At 48.9% G+C, this 22,750-nt stretch overlaps 2 protein-coding genes across 2 annotated transcripts; one reads left to right on the top strand and one right to left on the bottom strand.

Annotated features, from left to right (window-relative positions):
* The first annotated feature begins 4,865 nt into the window (after positions 1-4,865).
* Sgca (sarcoglycan alpha) lies at positions 4,866-16,291 on the top strand. Its single transcript, XM_051204185.1, has 9 exons — positions 4,866-4,962; positions 5,745-5,864; positions 5,955-6,109; positions 6,287-6,359; positions 6,695-6,893; positions 7,337-7,499; positions 8,329-8,537; positions 8,808-8,834; positions 16,098-16,291. The coding sequence occupies exons 1-9, from the start codon at positions 4,926-4,928 to the stop codon at positions 16,276-16,278; spliced, it is 1,164 nt and encodes a 387-aa protein (XP_051060142.1). The 5' UTR covers positions 4,866-4,925; the 3' UTR covers positions 16,279-16,291.
* LOC127236553 (spermatid-specific linker histone H1-like protein) lies at positions 9,422-9,980 on the bottom strand. Its single transcript, XM_051204296.1, has one exon. The coding sequence runs from the start codon at positions 9,947-9,949 to the stop codon at positions 9,422-9,424; it is 528 nt and encodes a 175-aa protein (XP_051060253.1). The 5' UTR covers positions 9,950-9,980.
* Positions 16,292-22,750: the final 6,459 nt, after the last annotated feature.

Here is a 22,750-nt window from a genome sequence, read left to right as displayed (position 1 = left end):
ACTATGTAGCCCTGATTGGCCTTGAACTGACAGAGATCTACATGTCTTTGCCTCCTTCATACTGGAGCTAAAGAAGTGAGCCACCACACTCAGCTCCAGTTTCCTAAAAAGAAATAAAATAAAACACTCTCAAACAAAAGGTGTAAGGACTCTGCAACACCTTTTCAGTCCCTAATCCCAACAGACTGAAGGTGTTTTTACGAAGCAGCCCGGACTTGGGAGCTTCGGGAGCCTCCAGTGGATTCCTGGGACAATCCTAGCTCTCCTGAATGGGGTCATTCTTGGGGAAGACCAGAAGAGAAATGGCTGTAGCTTTTCCATCGAGGGAGGCTGGCCTCTGTGGGCCTTGTGTCTTTGTGACTTGGTAACACTAGGGCACATTCTGCCTTAACACAGCTAAGGGTGTGAGCAAGTGGCACCAAAAATAGCAGTAAGGCATCTGGGGAGGGTGTCACACAGGAGGCAGGGGCAGGGCGGGGGCCATCTGCCAGCCCCTACCCCGCCCACTCTCAGATGCCTTCCACTCTTGTTCTGCCTCCAAACCCCTTTCCTCTTTCCTCCATCTCCGAGAGGGCAGGAGACAGCAAGGTGAGCCGGGGACAAACACCTGCCTGTGAGCCTGAGTGAATGCTGACTCTGGAAACTTTGTGAGTCTCCAGGGGCGAGCAAGGTGGTCATGTGGGAAGAAAGACGGAACAAGGACAAAACCTACCCACTAGTTACCCGAATACAAGCCTGAGCCAAGCCAGACATCCTTGCTTGAACATTCAGGGTGAGGTGAGGTAAGCAACACAGGAGGCTTGAAGCCAAGCCTGCAAAGACTGTGGAATGCTGGCGATGGTGGGCACTGTTTCTTCCTTGGTGGTGTCCACTATCAAGTACATCAAGGAGGGAGCTGGACACAGGTCTATGCACTTTCCGAGCATTTGATCAGCCTGGCTTTGGAGGAAGTTAGAAAGTGCCATGACTCGGTGTTATCAACTGTAAAATGGGGCTACAGTAATGTCTGCCTCGTGGCATTTCCATGAGTATAGAAGGGTCAGTGCACACAGATGCATGGGAGCCTTTTGGCACAAAAGCTAACAGGGCGTCTGTGCTTCCCACGATCACACCGGGCAGGATTTTCTTATCTTTGCCTGATATAGGTGGCTGAATGCGTGCTGCCATTGGTGGTTTTGTTTGTTTGTTTTTTGTTTTGTTTTGTTTTGATTTGATTTTCCACAGTGGTGTCCAGAGGCGAGCACTAATCATGCAGTTTATAGCTGTGGAAACAGGCCTAGAGGTGGAGTGACTTAAGACCATGTCTGCAGGAACTGTCGAGCTGGAACTCCGAGGCCTATGCAGTTATTCAGTCAGCTACCTGAGCCAGAGAGCCTCTTCTCTGTTTACCTGCCCCCACCTGGCTGGTACCATCTGGATTCTTTCCATTCAGGCCTTCTCATGGGAGATGCTTGGTCTGGGGGAAACTGTTCAGGAAGTTATCAACCAGTCAACCTACACTTACTAATTGCTAAACTCGTGTCAGGTGCAGGGGTAAGAAGGCGGTAAGATGAGGGGACCAGCACACTTGTCCCACACCAGAGGTGTGTGTGTGTGTGTGTGTGTGTGTGTGTGTGTGTGTGTACACTCATCCATAAGTAACCAGGCTAGAAAGAGGAGGGACAGGGTAAGGCTTCAGAGAAGAAGGGACATGTGTGTGCAGTCTGGTCAAAATCTGCCCAAAAGATACGGCAGGAAGGGAATACCAGGCAGAGGGAAGGCTTGGATGGATGCCAGGAGATTAAGAAGACATATTAAGCTATGCAAGAGCAAAGAGAGGGCCAGAGTCTGGGGGTGGGGGTGGGATTCTAGAGGAAGGGCCAGAAAGCATCAACTGGGGAAGAGCTGGGAACTCAAGGGCAATGGAGGTCATTGAGATTTTAAAAGGGAGGTGGCTCTAGAGAGATGGCTCAGTGGTTAAGAGCACTTGCTGTCCTTGCAAAGGACCTGGGTTCAGTTCCCAGCACCCATCTGCTGTCATGAATCCAGTTCCAGGGCATCTGGCTCCCTCTGATCTCCACGGCACCAGGCATGCATGCCATCCATAAACACACATTCAGGCAATCACTCATTACATACAAAATAAAAGTAAATCTTCAAAATTTAAGGGAGGGCCCAGGGAGCCAAAATGGTGGCTCAGTAATTAAAAGCACTGGCTGCTTTTCCTGAAATCCTGAGTTCAATTCTCACCCACATGGCTGCTCAAATAGACTACAACTGTAGACTCGCGAGTCCCGATGCTTTTTTCTTGCGTGCAGGCAAAACACCCATATGTATTAAAAAAAAAAAAATACATTTTGGGTTGGTATGATGACACACCCCTTTAATCCTAGTACCTGGGAGGCTGAAGCAGGCAGTTCTACAGAGAGAGTTCCAGATCAGCCAGACCTACACAGAAAAAACCAAAAAGAAAAAGAAAACGTACAGAGTGGAGGGATGCTGGTGGTACTGGGAGCTCTGGGGGGCAAAAGTGTCCTTGGGCCCTGGGCGGGCATGATGAGCCAAGCCAAGAGGGTTATGGGCCCTTTAATGAGCTGGCTGGGGTGATACTTTGTATCTACATGACTACCTAGTAAGACCCTGCTTCAGAAAACAGCCAGAGTGGTGGGGGTGCATGCCTGTAATTCGAGCCCTTGGGAGGCAGAAGCAGGAGGATTTCTGTGAGTTTGAGGCCAGCAAGGTCTGCAAGTCAAGTTCCAGGACAACACAGAGAAACCCTGTCTCAAAAAACAAAAACAAAAAGCAAACAAAAACAACAAGCCTGTGAATGTAGTCTAGTTGATGGAGTACTTGACTAACGTCTACGAAGTCCTGGGTTCAGCTCCCAGCATGGCATAAAGCCAAGCATGGTGGCATATACCTGACATCAAAGCACTCAGGAGATAGAGGCAGGAGGTTAAGTACAAGTAGCTCAAGGTCATCTTCACTACATAGCAAGTTTGAGCCAGCCTGAGCTACATGAGACTGCCTCATAAAACAAAACAGGGGCAGCTCAGTGAGTAAGAGCACTGGCTACTATTCCTGAAGACCAGAGTTCAATTTCTGGCACCCACATGGCTCACCACTGTTTGTAACTTGAGTTCCAGCTGTATCAGATGTCCAATTCCCTCTTCTGACTGCTGGGAGGCACTGCATTCAGGTGGCTCACAGACATACGTGCAGGAAAAACACATAAAGTAATAAAAAAGCAACAAGTTAAGTGCAGAATACTACATCAAATATGTAATATTAAAAAAGAAACACACCAAGGCCAGCCTGGTCTACAGAGTGGGCTCCAGGACAGGCTCCAAAGCTACAGAGAAACCCTGTCTTAAAAACAAAGCAAAGCACACACACTCACACACACACCCTCATACACACACGCCCTCATACACACACACTCATACACTCACACACCTCACAATACACTCTTCTCACACACTCACAAACACACACACTCATACACATACACTCATACACACACACTCACACAACTCATACACACTCACACACTTAAACTCACACACACTCATATACACGCTCATACTCACACACCTCACACACACTCTTCTCACACACATTCACACACACAAACACACTTATACACACTCACACAATTCATACACACACTCACAAACACTCATACTCACACACACTCACACACATATATACACACACTCATACACACATTTACATTCACACATTCACACACACTCTTACACATTCATTCACACACTCACATGCACATTCACACACACATACACACTCACACTCATACACATACACTCATACACATACTCACACACACTCTTCTCACACTCACATGCACATTCACACACACTTATACTCACACTCACACACCTCACACTGATGGGAGATGCCATTCTGTATATATGTTTCTCATACTGGTTAATGAATAAAGCACTGTTGGCCAATAGGAAAGGAAGATAGGAGGGACTAGGAGACCAAGAGGAAAGAGAAAGTAGGGAGGAGGAGTCAAGATGGAAAGTCTGGAGAAGGTAGAATCGCCAGCTGCCTCTGGCTGGTAAGACCACGTGGAAATACATAGAAATGTGTTAATAATTAAGACAGAGCTAGACAACAAAAAACAAGTAACTGGCCAACAGCATTATATCAAATACAGAGTCTCAGTGTGTTCATTGGGGCAGGTGCGGCGGCTGGACAAGACCAGCGGCAGGAGGAAAAACCCTAGTCCTTACATCACACACACACACACTTCTCACACTTTCACACTCATTCACACACTCACACACACTCATACTCACACACACATGCTCATACTCACACACTCATACACACACTCATTCACATACTCACACTCACTCATTCACACACACAGTTCTCACACACCTCACAACACAGTTCTCACACACTCACACACACTCATTCACACACACTCACACACTCATACACACATACACACATTCACGCACACTCACACACCTTACACACTCTCCTCTCCCACACTCGCACACTCACTCACACATACTCTCACACACTTGCACACTCACAAAACACTCACACATATTCACACACACTCACAATACACACATTCACATTCACACACACACTCACACACACATACACACACTCATACACACACTCACACACATTCACATACACACATTCACACACACACACACAAGCCCACTGTGGTCACCAGGAGACAATTAGGGGACACTATGTGTGAGGACAGTGTCTACCCCAGATTCAGTGCTCACTCTGGGAATGGAAGGAGGTGGCACTCTGGGCAAGGCTATTCCCAGCTGCTCTGACACCTCCTCCCCCTCCCTGCCCCTCCCTGGCCCTCCCTGCCCCTCCCTGCCCCCCCTCATGCTCCAGCCTCTGTGTCTGTCACTCACAGGGCTGGCTAGGCTGGGGCAGCTATGGCAGCAGCAGTAACTTGGATTCCTCTCTTTGTGGGCAAGTTGGGGACCTTCGGGGGAGGGACAGGATGAAGGGTGGAATTTAGGGGTTGTGAGGGAGAAGAGTAGGGGGTCCTAAGAAGAGGGGTTTGGTGTGCATGAGGTAGGGACTGGAGGGTTTGGGGGCAGTAATGATAAGCAATCAAGGAGCCAGGGGCAGGGAGCTGGGCTCTGGAGGATGGGTGCTGGTGATTTTGAGGGCAGGGATGTCCTAGAGCCCTGGGTGGGCATGACAGGACAAGGGAAGAGGGTCGTGGGCCCTTTAATGAGCTGGCTGGGACGCTACTTCTGGCAGACCAGGCTAAATTTGGCCTTAAGAGGGAAGGCAGAGGCAGCCTGGGCAAGTCCACTTTGCTGGGCTCCTATTGGCCTGCATTGCAGACCCTGTTCCATGTTCTTCTCCGGGAGTTGGGGGCCTCAGAATATCTACCCCTTTTCTGAGGGCCCTCTCTACTTCTAGCCTCCCAGACATTTGTTATGGGGTTCTTTTGCAAGTAACCTGGACACACACAGCATACCCTTTTCTCAGCCAAACATTAGTCCCCTCCCACCGTGGGCCTAAAACACGGAGTAAAAAGATTGCTGGGGGTCACTCCCGTGAATCCAAAGCCAACAGAAGCCTGGGACTTGTCACCTCCGAAGCCTTGCAGCAGAACAGGGTCTGCAGCCCACCATGGAGCCAGCCTGGGGCCCTCAGCTCTCAGCTGTGCTGTGGGGAAGAGAGCTCACACCCCTCCCATGACTGAAGCTGCGTGTTTGGGACTTATGGGGACCCCACAGGTCTTCTGGCAGGGCTGAGGGACACCAGGGCCCAGCAGACAGCCTTATACCCACTTGTGGGTCGTCTTTTCGTGCATCCCTTGGAACATGCCACCTTCCTGCGCCTCCCAGAACACATTGGTGAGAGAGGGACCAGGTGGGCTGGAGAGTGCCGATCCAGATCTCCTGCCCCGTGTCCAGTTTCCAAGACTCTCTTGTGTCTCTCATCAGCAGTGCCACCTACTGTGCGACTCACCTACCAGGCCCACCTCCAGGGACATCCAGACCTGCCCCGGTGGCTGCGCTACACACAACGCAGTCCCTATAGCCCTGGCTTCCTCTATGGTACTCCCACTCCAGAAGACCGTGGGCGCCAGGTCATTGAGGTGCCAGCACAGAGACATCCAGACCTCCTGGGGGTGTGACCACTGGGGCCTCGTGGGACTGGCCCTGCCAGTGGGATTGGGTGTTTATGCTTGTGTATTTACATATAAATTGCACACACTCCATTTGTGCCAGCTTCCCCTTCGCCCCACTCCTCAGCCCTCTTTCCATTCCCCCAGGTCACAGCCTACAATCGTGACAGCTTTGACACTACTAGGCAGCGGCTGCTGTTGCTGATTGAGGACCCCGGAGGTACTTCCATTCCTATTCTATCCCTCCAATGGCATCAGCCTTGCCCGGGAAAGAGAATGTTGGGAAGCAGTGGGGAGAAGGCGCCCTGGAGAGGGGGCACCAGGGCAGATGTGGAGTTGATAGCTTTAGGGGCAGAGTTCTGGATGGAGCTCCCCACAGGCTTCAGGGTTCTAGGCTGCAGTGGTGGAGAGGGGAACTTATGGCCTGTGGTGTGTGTAGGCTGTTGGGGCAGAGGTGGTGTGGGGAAAGTGGGAAAGCTTGGAGGAGGCGTAGGAAGCACTTGGGGAACCGAGCACAGAGTGGGGTGCAGTTAAGTGCCAACTTGGCCTCCCCAGGTCCCCAGTTGCCATACCAAGCCGAGTTCCTGGTACGCAGCCATGATGTGGAGGAGGTACTGCCCTCCACACCTGCCAACCGCTTCCTCACCGCCTTGGGGGGACTCTGGGAGCCAGGGGAACTCCAGTTGCTCAACATCACGTCTGCCTTGGACCGTGGAGGTCGCGTCCCTCTTCCCATTGAGGGCCGGAAGGAAGGGTAAGGGGGCAATCCTGGAGGGCTTCCTGGTTGACTGGAGAGTGGACTAAAAATAGCCATCTCCCCAATTTCCCGGTTACCACTGTGGCATACCTTCATCATGGCCATCTCTTCTCTTTGATTCACACACTACTGACCATTCCCTCCCATCTCCTTGGGTTCACACCCTCATCACCCTGAACTCTGTATTTACTGACACTCTATGAGGATACATGCGATCCATCTGTTAAGTCATTCCTGGGGTGCTTAAGAGTGGGGTGCTCTGACATGGTCTCAGGTCTTGGGGGCTTTGATCTCTCCTACCAGGCCCTGATGTGTCTCCCATGGGCCACCCCTATTCACCTCCAGGCCCTTGCCTACTGGCAGGACACCTTCACCTCTCCCTAGCAGAGTGGTGCCCTACCTATGTCCACTGTGCTGACAGTGGCTTCTTTCTGCCTCAGGGTATACATCAAGGTGGGCTCTGCCACGCCCTTCTCTACCTGCCTGAAGATGGTGGCATCACCAGACAGCTATGCACGTTGTGCCCAGGGACAGCCTCCATTACTGTCCTGCTATGACAGCTTGGCACCCCACTTCCGAGTTGACTGGTGCAATGTATCTCTGGTGAGGAGGGGTCCTGGCTCTAGGGTTGGGTTTAGAGTACGGTTCTCATCAAGTCTTCTCTATTTCTCTAGCCCAGCTTTTTTCTTTCTCTGATAGGGCCAGTTTGGGTCTCAACATCAGTCTATGGTCTCTGTCATGGGGACACACACACACACACACACACACACACACACACACACACACACACACACACAGTTCTATTTCCTGCCACAAGAGGGTGACAAAGCTTACATTACAGTTTGCATCCAGACTCCCTAGCTCTGAATGCCACATCTGCTTAGCCTTACAGCTGAAACTACCAAAAGTTTCTAAGCCGGAATTCCAGCGAGGGCCTCTGTGTGGCAGCTCTGTTTGCTTCCATGGGAAGTGTCACCAAACAAGGCTGCCTGCAATAAGAGGCTCATTGATGCTCTTGGTGATGTTTCAAGGGATTCTAGAGATCCTGACTCCCTGGCTGGAAACTCTGTTCCTAGGAACCGGCAAAAGGGGGACTCCATCAGGGTCCAGTGATGGTAGCCTACTGAAGGCTGTGTACTCCACACCAGATCCCCAAAATGTTTCACCTCCATGATTCACTGCAGAGACAGGCACACTATCACCACTCTGGGGCAATTTACCCCAGTGAAGCAGTGAGTGACCATTGCACATCCCTGCTTCTCCTAGAACTGGCTTCTCCTAGCCTCTCATCCAGTGATCATCCTGTAGTCACATGGACTAGAGGAGGCAGGCAGGAAGGTGTGTGGTTACATGGGGTTGATAGGTTGGTGGTTGCCATGTCTCCTGTGGGCAGTGTCTCTGTGTCCATTGAGATGCTCTGGACTTCACACAGGTGGACAAGTCAGTGCCAGAACCCCTGGATGAGGTGCCTACTCCAGGTGACGGGATCCTGGAGCACGACCCATTCTTCTGCCCACCCACTGAGGCCACAGGCCGAGACTTCCTGGCAGATGCTTTGGTCACCCTCTTGGTGCCCCTACTGGTGGCCCTACTGCTCACCCTGCTACTGGCTTACATCATGTGTTGCCGGCGTGAAGGACAGTGAGTGTGCTGGCCAGGGCGGGCAGCAGGCTGGGACATCTAAGGGACCGCTCTGGGACTGGGAGGGGGAGCCCTAACTTCTCAGGGAGTGAGATTCTCAACTGTAAGAGGGCCCCTTTTCTAAACAGACGGGGATCCATTTCTGTCTGGCTTGCAACTAGGAGGGGTTCTGAATATATAAGCACATGGGATTCTTACATGGGAGCTCTTGGTACACCATGGAGCAAAGCCAGACTGGTACTAAGCTCCCCAATGTCCATTTTTCCACAGGCTGAAGAGAGACATGGCCACCTCTGAGTGAGTAGAACACAGTTGGGGGGGGGGGTGACTGGATAGGGGAGCTCTCCTGGATTGTTGAATTGGACTCTTTACTCTTTATGAGCAGCAATGACCCCGAGCCTTGGCCCTGGGCTGAATGGAAGCTAAGTCCATGTCCTGACCTTGTCTTCGTGTCCTGGTCTTAGAAGAGGCTATTGTGGCATAGGGGAAGGGGACCTGCCACTGTACAGAGGAAAGGGGCGTGAGAAGTGACAGGAGGCACTGAGTCTCCATCCCTCTTTCCTTCATTCCTTCCCACCCTCCTTACTGTGAACCAGACACCTGGCTGGCCTCTGATTTTTCCTGTGTTAGAGGCGTGGCTGGCCTAGCTGATGGCGATGTATATATACTTTGACTCCTACCACATCTTTCCAAATCTATCTTATTCTGCCTCAGATTCCCCTGGCCGTGGCCTCCTCCCTGACTCTTTGCCCCTGAACCCCTGGCTTGATTTCCCACCCTCTGAACCCCAAAGATTCCAGAAGAACGTTGTGAAATAAGTTGGGCTTTTTATTCCCACTTCACTGAGCTTGTGGCAAGCCTGGCGCCCTGCCCAACCAGCCTTATTAATGGCGGCCTTTGGCCACCCTACGAGCTCCTTTCAAAAGCCGGTTACGGCTTTTTCTGGAGCCTGGTGATGACTGGCGTGGTCCAGACCGGCGGCGGCGCTGCCCAGGCTTTTGCCTCCGCACTTTACGCTGGCGTCTCTTGGCCTTGCGCTTGGGCTTGAAGGCCTGCTTTTTGCCTAGGCGGAAAGAACCCGAGGCACCCCTGCCAGTCACCTGCTTGAGCATGCCTTTCTTCAGTAGATTCTGGAGTGCACGCTTGAAGCGCCAGCTGTTGTGGGTCATATTGTAGCCTGTGGTGGTCAGAGCTTTCTTCAAGGCAGCAAGGGACACACGGCTGTGAACTCCCTTGTCAGCCACAGCCTTCAGAATCACCGCTGACATGCTGGGCTTCCGCAGGGTTTGGGGGCTGGTGGGGGACCCAGTCTCACTCTTGCTTGGGTCCCCTGATGTGCTGGCATCTTGGTCTACAGCCACCACAGCATTTGGGGCTGCAGACGGTGACACCAGGGGAGTGTCTCTCTGCATCTCTCCCCCTGGGGGTGGCTGAAGGGCATTGGATGCTGTGTCCTCCAGGTTGGCGGCTGGAAGTATCTACCTGGTTATTCTCAGTAGTGGGTGAGCTGTGTTCTAGCTTCTGCTTCCCTCAGAGGCTCCTCTGTAGCGGTCTGGGCCACACCTCCTGGGTGGCTAGAGGGAGGACCGAGAATGATCACCCGCGGTCGGCCTCAGCAGATTTGTGCTATAGGCCCAGGGGCTGGTGAAGCTGTGACCTCAGGAAGCCATTGTGAGGTGGGCAGAATCCTGTGTGGGTCATAGTAGCCCCCTTGTCTCTTCTTAAGAAGGTCAGAGGCATCAGATAATGGGGACACCTTTCAGAGGAGGGCTATAGCTGGATGATCCCACACAGAGAGTGCCTATGCATATATGGCACATATATGCATTTCTGAACCAATTCCAGGGCATTTGGAATCCTCACGTTTGTTTATTATTTAGTGCTGCTGTGCATGGAATCCGGGTTTCACACATTAGGCCTCTTCCATCCACTCTTTGCATCTTTATGTCTCTAAGTGGAAAAAATGCTAACATGTTGTGTTTATTATTTCGAGACAGGGTCAACTTTTGGGGGGAGAGGGTGTTGAGACAGGGTTTCTCTGGATAGCCCTGGCTGTCCTGGAACTCATTTTATAGACTAGCGTGGCCTCCAACTCACAGTGATCTACCCGCCTCTGCCTTCTAAGTGCTGGGATAAAAGGTGTGCACCACCACCACTACCAGAGACAGAGTCAAACTACGTAGCCCTTGATGGATAGGAATTCCCTATATATGTCAAGTTGCAGTGATCCATCTGCCCCTGCCATGCTGGGATTAAAGGTATGTGCCACCATGCCTGGCTACATTTATTATTTTGAGATGGAGTGCTGGCCTTAATATACAGCTGAAAATAACCTTAAACTTCTGGTCCTGACTTTACCTTCTTAGTGCTAGAACTTACAGATGTGCCACAGCTTGTGTGGTGCTAGGATGGAACCCAGGGCTTTATGCATGCTAGGCAAGCGCCAATGGAACTCTTCCAATACACATAAACATAAGAATTATAATAATGCTTCTTAAACGAAGAATGTAATTTTCAGAGTAAAGTGCAATTCCTTGATTTATGTAAATTAATCAGTCTTCCCCATGAAACTGTTAAAACGCTTTATTAAACTGGATATGGTGGTCCATGCCTGTAACCCCAGCACTGTAGAGGTGGAGGCAGGAGGATCTCCACTTAGCTGTTGGAGGCCATTCTGGGTTCCATGAAAGCCTGTCTCAAAACCAAAAAGAAAAAAAAAAAGGGTTTGGGTTTTGTTTTTGTTTTTTTTTTTGAGACAGGGTCCTTTATTATGTAGCTCTGGTCATCCTGGAACTCACTATATAGACCAGGTGACCTCAGGCTCACACAGAAATCCACCTGCTTCTGTCTCCTGGGTATTGGGATTAAAGGCATGTGCATTAAAGGCTGGGTTTTTATGTCTTATATTTGTTTCCACTTTATAGATTTCTTCCAATGAGATAAATAATTTTGGCATACATCTCACAAGGAGGATTTTTTTTAAATAATTGTTTTGTGGGTTGTGACATATTTGATCAGTTGTGTCACTGGCATTGTGACTTTTCTTTTGTGACCAATGTTGTTTACCACTTGTAGCTTTCCTGGATCAGCTTGTAACTCTGATGCCAGGGAGACCTGCTTCCTTCTTGATTGTAACCAATAATTTTGCCCTGTGTTCAAGCTAGCCCAACTTTTGTGTTGATTTAGTCCTACCATATACAGTTACTTTACCTATGTCAATGTCTGCTATTTTTCAAATTGGCTGTAAATAATGACTTTGCTGCCTGGCTGTCGCCTGTATCAGATCTGACTGGTCACAAAGTCCTCAAGGCCCCAGTGGCACTGCCCTGTGGGCCTGTGTGTTGGAGGCAGAATGTCTGTTGGTGGTAGAGAGACCTATGACCACATGGGTGTGCATGTGTCTGTGGGAGTGTGTTTGTATGGAGCAGTGCCTGCCTGCTCTCCTATCTGCCTGAGCACTTACACCAAGCCCCTTGGGACGGTTCCATTGGGTTTGGTGTCTGCTCTTCTGCTCTTCTTGGGAAGATTTTTCCACCTGTGTATTCTTAGAGTTATGAGACCCAGATGTAGGGCTGGGGGTGGAAGGGGCTGGTTGATAAGGCTCTTTCCTAGCATGGGGGACACACCTCCCTCACTGGCCCCTCTTAGCATCCACACACTTGCTCTCATCCTTCCAGAGACTCTCCTCCCCCAGGGATGGGAAGTTGTATTTTTGACAACTCATTTTGTCAGATTCCACATTTAGGAGCTTATCTAACTCTGTCTGGCCTTTGACAGTGACCTTGCTTCTTTTTCTGGACAGTGGATACTCATCCCACTCCCAAGGGGAGTACCACCGCTTCTCCAGGTCTGCCTGCCCTTCAGTGGTCTAATATCTTGGGCTCTTGTGTGTGTGTGTGTGTGTGTGTGTGTGTGTGTGTGTAATAGTCCTACCAGCTATCCTGGAACTAGCCCTACATAGAGATCCACCTGCCTTGCAGGTGCTGGGATTAAAGATGTGCACAACCACTGCCTGACCCCCCCCCCATTTTTTTAAATGTATATGAGTGTTCTATGTGCATGTGTATTGCGGTAAATAAGGATCAGGATAAACAAATAAGCCGAATAGATGTTTATTCAGGGAGAAATAACTTACAACCTAGACAGAAGAACACCAGGAAATTCAACCCGATCCTCTCCTGTCCGAGTCACGCCAGAAAGAGAGCCTTCCTGGCCCACTCCGACCTCCTTCCTCAGGTCACCTCCGCCCATAGCTCCACCCCCCAATGGGCGTGGTCAGTGCTACAGAAGGACTACCTCACTACAATTCCCCTTTTAGTCTAAAGAAAAGATTTAGGCTTAATACAAAACTATATACAAAACAGTGAATAACAAGTGTGCTCTAAGAAAAGGAAAATCGAGAACAAAATGACCTACATATCTAGTCCTAGGGTGAGGGCATAATGGAGTTTACAATAGAGTTGTCCTAAGCTGGAAAACGTAAGTCTAGTACCTAATATATCTAACTAGGAAGAGAGAATAATAGTTGTGATAGTTTAATCTTCAACCTCATCAAGACCTGAGAAGGAAAATAACAATACTAGAGTAGACAGGAAATGCGGATGGACAACTTCCAAAACGGTGCAGCAAGGACAGAAACAGCAAGCCACCTGAACAGTCACCCTAGGTCTCACAGCGACGTTGGTACACCCAGATTTGGCTAAGGCCAAGAGAACTTGACAGACCACAACAACAGCAGGGAAATAGAATGGCTGTCTTACCCTGACTTGGCAAGGTCAAGCAGTCTTCTATATTTGTCTCCTGCAAGCACATAGGACTGCATGTCCAAATCAGTGGTCAAGGTGGGGGCTATTCTATGCCCAACAGGCCATTAGCTGAGGCGAGATTGAACTCCAGCAGGAGCAACAACAGTGTCCAACATATTTTCGGGAAAATGCACGGTGCTGTCAGGAGCAACAGTGTCTCATGTCAATGGAGTACTAATATTAAAACATTTAAATGCCATGTTCTGCATGTCTATGAAGGATTGAAGATTAAGCATCTATATCTGACTAATCTCATAGGTACAGGAAATGTGAGTGAAGATAATCTGTAATACTCGGGAACTTAGCTAAAAAGACTGATTAAAACTTTCCTGAGTAAAGCAGGAACAAATACTTAAACAATATAACTATTTACATATACCTACATGTAAATCCCTAAAATAGAGGTAGAGTATAAGTGTCAAGACAAGAGGTAGAACTATAAAGGGCAGCAAGATAAATATCCCAAATTGTATCAATATACAAAATGTCTTGAACACAAGAAAAGTATACATACATAGAATATGGTAAAAAATAATGTGCATAAATATTATAAGTGGAAACATTTAACACAATATAACAAAATATAAACTTAATTTTACATAGCTTACCACATAGGAATACATAACAATGTAAGCTGTAAAATACTATCTCATTCATACTCAAATTCTCAAGGAAATAGGCTAATCTACTTATATCCCATCTAAACCATACCTTTACCCACCATTCCCTATTCCTACCTCACTACACATGTGGGTAGGCCTTTAAGGAAGAAGGCATCAGATTCCACTATAGATGGTTGTGAGTCACCATGTGGTTGCTGGGAATTGAACTCAGGACCTCTGGAAGAGAAGCCAATGCTCTTAACCACCTAGCCATCTCTCCAGCCCTCCAATTCTGTTTTTTTTTTTTTTTTTTTTTTTAACTGTTTTTGAGATGGCTTCATAGTTTCATTGTATAATCCAAACTGGCCTCAAACTCACAATGCTCCTGCCTCAACCTCCTAGCAGAAAAATTCATTGTTTACAAAGAAAATCTCTGCTCTGCCTTGATGATCAGGAGTTTGAGGAGATGTCACCAAACTAAGCCAACAAACAAGGTGGGTTCATGTAAAGGAGACTTGACAATAACTTCCCCTAGAGGTCAAATTTATCACTGGGCTGGCTATAGTAAAATATAGCTTCCTTGGGCTGGAGAGATGGTTCAGTGGTTAAGAGCACTGCCTGCTCTTCCAAAGGTCCTGAGTTCAATTCCCAGCAACTACATGGTGGCTCACACCATCTATAATGGGCTCTGGTGCCCTCTTCTGACCTGCAGGTATATATACAGGCATAAATATATATGTAATATTTAAAAAAAATAGTACCACAGAGAGGTTTAGCAATTTGCCAAATGTCACAAACCAGTAAGTAATAGAAGCCCCCCGTGAAAGAAAACCAAGTTAAGTCTTGACCTTTGCTCCTGTGCCAACCTGCTGTTCAAATGTAGGGCAGCTCGCTCCTGAACAACAGAAAGCAAGGACCCAGGACTGTCAGGTGATTAAAGCTAGCCCTGAAGCTGGAGTTCAGGAAAGGCCTCCTGTTGGGTGTGGCCATTCCCTGCAGTAGGGGTTTCCAAGTTCCTGGTCTGAAACAGAGACAGGGAGGCAAGTACAGGGCAGAGACAGGGCAGGGGGAGGGGTATCAGGTACAAAGGAACAGAGATCAGGTTCAAGGAGCCCATGTAATAAGCTCCAGAGCTTGGTGGACCATGGGGAAGGCATTCCCAGAAGGCTCAAGAGGAGGTGAAGGAACGGGTCAGGTGGCCAGACTAACATAAGGATGGGAGGAAAGGGAAAGTCTTGATGTTTGGAATTAGTACTGAGGGAAGTTCCTGAATTCTAGAAGGAATTGAGAGGACCATCAGAATATAAAAACATCATACAGCTGGGGATGCAGCCAGTTGGGTGGGTACTCGTCTAGTTATGTGCCTGGGTTTGATCCTTAGTATCACATAAACTGAGTATGGTGTTATGTCCCTGTGATTCTAGTTGGGAGGTGGGAGCCGGAGAATCATGAGTTCAAGGTCATTCTCAGTAAGTATTGAATTTGAGGCCCCAGCTACCTAAGTCTTAAATAAACCAACCAGAACACCAGACTTATAAATCCCGTTCAATATCAGCTTCTGCAAATATATAGTCCGTGTGGGTATCTGCTCTTGCCTTGGCATCTTGTGAGTTACCTATGCTGGGTACTATTCTAAACACCCAGCGGTATTTTCCTTACTTTGCATAACAATCTAGGAGGATAGTTATTATTATCCCTATTTTACAGTTGGAGGAAGTGGAGGCACAAAGGGGTTCAGCCAAAAACACAGAGCTTTTAATTTAGGCCATCTGTACCCAAAGACTTGTCTCAATCACTGGGCACAAGCAGGCACCACTTAATTCCCCATTTTCCTCTGCGCCTACATCATGTATTTGAGTCTCCCATCAGTCAGACCTGGCAGGCAGACTGCAGAGTGTCTCTGTGGCAGTGCCATGCTAGACCCTTAGAAGCCAGTTTGTTTATTATGTATACAGTGTTCTGCTGCGAGTATGCAGGCAGGCCAGAAGAGGGCACCAGATCTCATTACAGATGGCTGTGAGCCATCATATGGTTGCTGAGAATTGAACTCAGGACCGCTGGAAGAGTTGTTAATGTTCTTAACAGCTGAGCTATCTCTACAGCCCCCAAGAGGCCAGTTCCAAGAGCTGATGACCTAATGCTTGCGTCTCCAGCATCCAGATGGTTCACCATTGTACCATCCACGGGAATACAGAAGAGCTTCGGCAGATGGCGGCCAGCCGCGAGGTGCCCCGGCCTCTTTCCACCTTGCCCATGTTCAACGTGCGCACCGGAGAGCGGTTGCCTCCTCGAGTGGACAGCGCACAGGTGCCCCTCATCCTGGACCAGCACTGAGAGCAATGCCAGGTGGGTCTGGTTGGGCAGCGCCATCCTCTAACCATTAAATATGGGAGCCTCTATCTCAGGACACGGGCATGTGGTGGGACGTGGGAGGGGGTCACACCGACTGGCCCACCCCCCACGTGCAGGGGGTTCAGCAGAGCGGGAGTGCTGTGTCCCACAACTGCCGAGCACTCAGGACTAGAGCCTCAGGATAAGGAAGACGGGTTTGGCAACCTCAACCTCCCCTCTGTCCTCCTCATTCCAGATGCACCACTCAGAGCTGCTGACCTGTGACCACCCCTGATTCCAGCGCCTAGTCTCCTTGACCTCCCACACCGGACAGGCAGATGGATGGGGTAGGGAGGGGTGAGGCTGCTTGGGGACAGCACCCAAGAATAAATACCTGCTGCTCTGTTCATCTATTGCTTCCAGTGTCTCCTCAGTAGCTGTCACTACCCCTGTGTCCCCTTCTGAGAATCCCCAGAGGCTGCCAACCTTTGGACTCTTCCAGTTTTGCTGTTCTCAAATTCACTGGATCTGATCATGAGATTTGACTGGATTATTAGCCCCACTTTCTAGACCAGGAGACTGAAGCCTGTGGAAAGCAAGTGACTTCCCAGTGCCACAGAGTAAGCCCTGTCTAGCCATACACTGCCTTCTGGGAGGTTGAGTTTGAGAAACAGGGGACCTAGGTCTTTACCTAGAGATCTGGTTGAAATCTGCCACAGTTCCCTGTAGGGCCTTCAGTGTGCTCAGTGTTTGAGGAGAAGCTGATCTCAGTATGGAGCTGTTGGGAGGTGTTACTGGCTGACCATCCTAGGCTCCAGAGGTCTGTCATTCTAGAATGTTCCCTAAGTTGAGTGTTGCCAGTGTGACATCTCCCCCATAAGCTCTGGTGTGTTTAGCTGGCTGCAGAGGCCTGGGATTGTTTTCCCATGTTGCTACAACTGGAGTGGGCCATCTGCACTGCAATGGGGGCTTACATGTTACCACTTCCGTGGAAGGACAGTCTGAGACTAAGATTGAAAGGGAACCTGGCAACTCCAAGAGAATGCATGCAAGAGCCCGACCCTCCTTAAGGCTTCTTTTCTGGTAACTCCAGCCCCTTAGCTCCCCCCACCTCTTTCTTTCAACATGGTTTCTCTACATAGACTTAGCTGTCCTGGAACCATGTAGACCAGGCTGGCCTCAAACTGCCCCATATTTTCTCACAACTTCCTTCACTTGTAGTCATTTGGTATCTGCTCTAACACATCCTCAGAGAGACCCTCCCTGTCCCCTCTGCTTCCATGGCCTCCAGGGTCCCTTCACAACCCTCTTGCCTCTCTGACAGGAGATGCTGTCTGCACTCATGGGCTGCCTGGGCTGGAGAGATGGCTCAGTAATGAAAGGCTAGGCTCACAACCAAAACATCAAGTCTTCTTCTAGATCCAGGATTCTGTCCACCCTCTCTCTAACAGTTCATTCCACCTCACCCCTACCCTCTAAACCCCAGCACAGATCCTGCACAAAGATGCCAGGCAAGGCTGTTTGGAGGGAATACCTGAGGGACATTGTTGTCTGTGTGTTTGCTCAGAGTCTGTCTGTCTGTCTGCCTATCTTTCTGTGTATGGGTGTTTTGTCTGCATGTACATCCCGTAGAAGCCAAAAGAGGTATCAGATTCTCTGGAACTGGAGTTACAGATGGTTGTGAGATGCTATAAGAGCAGCTAATGCTCTTAACTGTTGAGTCATCTCTTCAGCCCCTGTTCAGAGTTCTTTTCTTTTTAAACAACTAGTTAGTAAGTGCAGTAATGGGAAGGGGAGAGGGGAGTAAGAGCAGGAGTCAGTTGTGATAAGTCACTACCTTCAGACCAGCCTGCTCAGAGCTCTTAAGGAGGCTGCACTTCCACTTTGGACAAAAGGCTAAGGCTCTATCATTATCTTCTGTACCTCCACTGCAGTCTGGGCACCCCAAACCCATTAGCTGCTTCGCTAAGGAACTGAGTTGTTAAGCATTGACAGAGGCTGTGTGTGTGTGTCTGTGTCTGTGTGTGATTTGTGTGTGTGTGTGTCTGTGTTTGTGTGTGCATGTCTGTGTATTTCTGTGTGTGTGTATTTGTGTGTGAAAAAGAGAGAATGTGCTAGCACAGTATATGTACTCAGTGAATAAGGCTGGAGGGATGATCTCTAATCAAATGGTTCTTTGTAGAAGAAACAGATGCCTCTGGCTTCTCATTGGCTGTTTCCTTCAGCTTAGTATAGTGGCCCTAGGGCTTAGGTTGGCTTCCCCTGGGTCCCTGTGCCCTTAAGGTGGGGACTTCTGGCTCCTCTCTCACCTCGTCTGGTCTCCTGCATGGCCTTCCTGGGTTGGTTAAGGGTAGGAGAGTGAGAAGTCAGCTCCTCCCTTCTCTCCTCCCTCCCTCTGCTTCCTGGCCTTTCTTTGGGGTCTTGGCAGCCTCTTCCCCTCAGCTCAGTTCCAGAGAGCACACAGGAGCCTGCCTGGCTGTCTTCCTGAAAGGAAGTGGCCCAGACAAGTAGCCTGGAGGATGGCGTGACTACAGAAGACACTGAGCCCTGCCTGGGCACATATGAATGTCCAGCTGACCAACAGCATAGCAGGAAGACATAGATACACTCAGTCCCCACTCTGCTTCCTAGGCAGCAGCCTCTCCTGGAAGACTAAGTCCATACTGTACTCAGGACCACGTCCTGCGATCCCTAACAAAGAGTAGCAGCTATCTCCAAACCCCCACCTTCTGTGGCCTCACCCCACACTCTGCTCCACCCCACTTCTGTCCTGTTGATGGCCCTTCCTTTGTGCCCTGATGAGTGGCCTCCACGTTTACTCTAAAAACAGACTGCACACGTGGCCTCACTCCCCAGACATTTCCTCACCACATTGTCCAGGCCCTGGAATACAGGGCACCGCCTACATCAGGCCTCAGCCCCTAAGGCAACGCCTTCCCAGGCAGGGGTTAAGCATGGCTCTGGCACACCATAGCAGCATCAAAATTAGTTTGTTCAGAAGAGGAGTCATCCCTACTTCAGGACTGATGTGAGAATCCATGAGGACAGGCAAGCTGGTGCTTCCTAAACACAGCACTATCAAGAACAGCCTCTCCTTGGTCAGAGATGTGTGGGTCTCTCTGATCCATCAGATCCAGACTGATGGGCTCTGTCTCCACCAATGAATGCCTCAGCACATTTTGGTTTTTCCTTCCGAATGGAGGTGAATGATGAAGTTCCCACTCCTTGCTGCCAGTCGTGTGTGGACACCAGAAACATGGCTAAAATTTAAACTAAGATGTGTACGATTTTAATGGTATTAGGGGTTGTATTTGGTTAAATAAGATATGAAACTAGTTGGACCTGATTTATTTATTTATTTATTTATTTATTTATTTATTTATTTATTTATTGTCATGTCATGGGTCTCATATAGCCCAGGCTTTGAATGAGATATGATGTCAAGAGATGACTTTGAGCTTTTGAGCCTGTCTCCACCTCTCCTGTGGGACTAGGGTTTGAACCCAGAGAATTGTGCATGCTAGAAATCACTCTACTATCTGAGGTACACTCCCAACTCATCTCTCTTCCTTTTTAGATATGGATGCTAGAAAATAGAAAATGCATGAGTGGCCCACAATCTACTTTTTACCATTACACACACACACACACACACACACACACACTCACGCACGCACACCTACATGGTGCATGTGGGGGTACAGAATCCACTGCATGTGTGTGGAGGTTGGAAGAAAACTTGTGAGAGTCAGTTCTGTCTTTCCATCATAATGGTTCCAAGGAGCCAACTCAGGTTGTCAAGCTTGGCAAGTACCTTTGCTTGCTGAACCACCTTACTTGCCCTACATTCTATTTTTATGGGGGTTAGTGATGGTTTCATGGCTTTTCCAAGTCTGCTCAGACCCAAACTTAGCCTCTTCCTTGGTCTTGTTGCTTACTGTCTGCTCGTGTTCCACAGCTCTCAAGAGGGAAGTTTGCCACATAGCACTGAATGTCTTCCAACACGAGAATGTAGCCTCTACACTCTGAAACAGCTTTGGTCCCTATCACAACTCGCATCTTCCTCTTTGTCTTTCTTTTCCAGCTACCCTCCTTTCTGATTCCTCCTATCACACCTGGCCCAGCTCCCTTGGGTACCAATTCACTTCCCTCCCTCCTTAGCTTTGTACATTCCCTGCAAAGAGTTGAAATTTCCATATGCACAAGGATCAGTCACTCTCCCAGAAAGACTATTTTCTTCCCAGGTCCCACTTCCTCTGTGCAAATGTCCCAGCTCAGTTTGGAGCACGCACTCAGGAGAGAAACACTAATAGCCTCTTGCCAGGTTTCGAAAGTTTGGGATGTTTGTCTCCTTTCATACCCAGCCCTTCCTTATTTTCCCAATGTCTCCCTGCTCACCTCTAACTAATCACACTTCACTGCAACTTATAAGACACTATATTCTACCGTCTAAAACAAGCAGGGAGGGTCCTGTGGACATAGATACATTTAGTTACAGGTAAGTGGGCACAGAAAGAGACAAATTCTCATCCACTCAGGTCCGACTGACACACCACACGGGGCCACTCAGAGGTTCCCATTTACTCCTTCATGTCATCACCCAGGCCCCACTGTGGTTTTATGAGCACCTCCCCTTTCTCCTGCTTGCATCTGGGTGCTCTTGTCCATCCCACACACTCTCCACATCTTCCCTCACACTGGAGCCTCCAAGTTCCAGCTAGGAGCTCCCAGTCTTCCCCTTCATCCTCACACAGCTCTGTCTATGGATGTCTTGGGAACAGCAATAGAATTAAGAGGCTGAAACAAGGAGGAAAAACCCACCATCTTTAGGTTACAGCAAATCCTTCCAGGAGGCAGCCAGGCGCAGGTCCCTCCCTAAATAGACCAGGATTCCGAAACAGCAGCAGAAAGTGGAAAATCAAAATGAAGCCTTTTTCTCCCTCTAAATTTTTCCACTTGGATTTGTCTAAAATATCAGTCCTAGGAGACTCATCCTTCCCACAAAGACAAAGGTGATTGTGGTAGAGCAGAGATTGGGGTGGGTGCTGTGTTGCCGCCCGGGGGAAAGTGAGGGTCTTGGGAACAGGGTCTAGCATGTGTATTTAAGGCAGCTCTGGTGTCAGTGGAAAGGAGGGCTTGGGTTGGGCGTGTGATACAATGATCTCTTTGTTCCCTTGCCCTCCTGTTCTGTACACACATTGAAACCGTACACCAGTCCACACCACGTGAACCATGGTAGAGTGCTGCATGCAAGGTCTGACACAGGTGATGTGCTCATGTACATACCCACATAAGTACATGTGTGTGCAGGCAGGCTCACATGTAGATTTGCGTATGCATAGTAAAAGGCATTAGTTATTCCTTTGTCTAGAGCTCTGGGGCCATTAGCCCATTTGTAGTTATTAAAAGCTATTGCAATTGTAAAAGTAAGAATTGAATTCCTTCACTACATGAGCCCTATTTTAAGTGCTCAACTGCCTGTCAGGTCGGAAGCTGCCATCTGCTCCCCTACCTGGCTAGTTTATTCTTCCTTTCACACTGACCCATACCTTCCCACAGCTCTGTACTCACACCCACGGAAGAACCTCTATCTCAGTCTTGTCTGTCCCTGGTACCTATGGAGACTGTATCCAAGCTCTGTGCAGCATCAGCTGGCCTCTGTCCTGGTGCACCACAGGGTTATGACAATAATGTCTGGATAAAGGGCTGATATGTTGGGACCTCAGAAGGCTAAAGTCAGCTTGGGCTTGGTAGAGAAGAAGGGAGAGGAAATATTTGGCCTGACCTTGGAGGATAAGGGGTTAAGTCAGTAGAGAGAAGGGACATTATGCCAGGAATAGGAAGGAAATTAAAATGAGAAATGGAGTATACATATCTAGAAATTGCAGTCACCTCTTTTGGCTGCTAGGGCAGGTGTGGGCCATGGAGGACACAATAAGCTTAGACAGTGAGTAGTTAGCTAGGTAGGGCTCAGATGCTGAGTTCAGAATGATGGAGCCCCAGGGGGATGGAAGGAGGTCGGGTCTAAGCAAAAAGAGTCCCAGGACCTGAGATACAGGGATTACCTGGGATCTATCAGTGTCACACACACAATTTTGGATAATTTGTGTATGAATAAGCCTTCTTTATTTTCCCTAACTTATTTTCCTCTCTAGATAAAAATCCCTTTTTACAGTGTCCTCATGTAAAGTACAACTAATGGATTATTAAAAGTCATAATTAATAGTCACAGATACTCAGTGACAGTATGACTGTGCCCAGTGGACGGCCTCCGTAGACTAGTCCATCTATCTGGCAGTGGAAGAAAGGGAGGCTGAAAATGGGCTTCTCCTTCTTTTCAAATTGGGACCTGAGTCTCTAGGTGAAAGGGGGCAGTTGTCTGTCTTTACCTCTGGTTTCTGGTTCACCCTAGACTTCTGCCTACTGGATTCTCAATCCTCCCATTATACCTCTGTCCCCATTCCCTGACATGAAG

This window comes from Phodopus roborovskii, unplaced genomic scaffold, assembly GCF_943737965.1.
Source record: "Phodopus roborovskii unplaced genomic scaffold, PHOROB, whole genome shotgun sequence".
NCBI classification, from domain to species: domain Eukaryota; kingdom Metazoa; phylum Chordata; class Mammalia; order Rodentia; family Cricetidae; genus Phodopus; species Phodopus roborovskii.
This window is presented reverse-complemented; position numbering and strand designations above follow the sequence as displayed.

What these genes read in the sequence shown, in the direction of transcription:
- Sgca (XM_051204185.1), top strand. Translation starts at nt 4,926, where the DNA reads ATGGCAGCAGCAGTAACTTGGATTCCTCTCTTTGTGG. An exon ending in TTGGATTCCTCTCTTTGTGG is followed by an intron (nt 4,963 to 5,744) that starts GCAAGTTGGGGA and finishes GGGACCCCACAG; the next exon opens with GTCTTCTGGCAGGGCTGAGG. An exon ending in TGTTGCCGGCGTGAAGGACA is followed by an intron (nt 8,538 to 8,807) that starts GTGAGTGTGCTG and finishes ATTTTTCCACAG; the next exon opens with GCTGAAGAGAGACATGGCCA.
- LOC127236553 (XM_051204296.1), bottom strand. Translation starts at nt 9,949, where the DNA reads ATGCAGAGAGACACTCCCCTGGTGTCACCGTCTGCAGCCCCAAATGCT.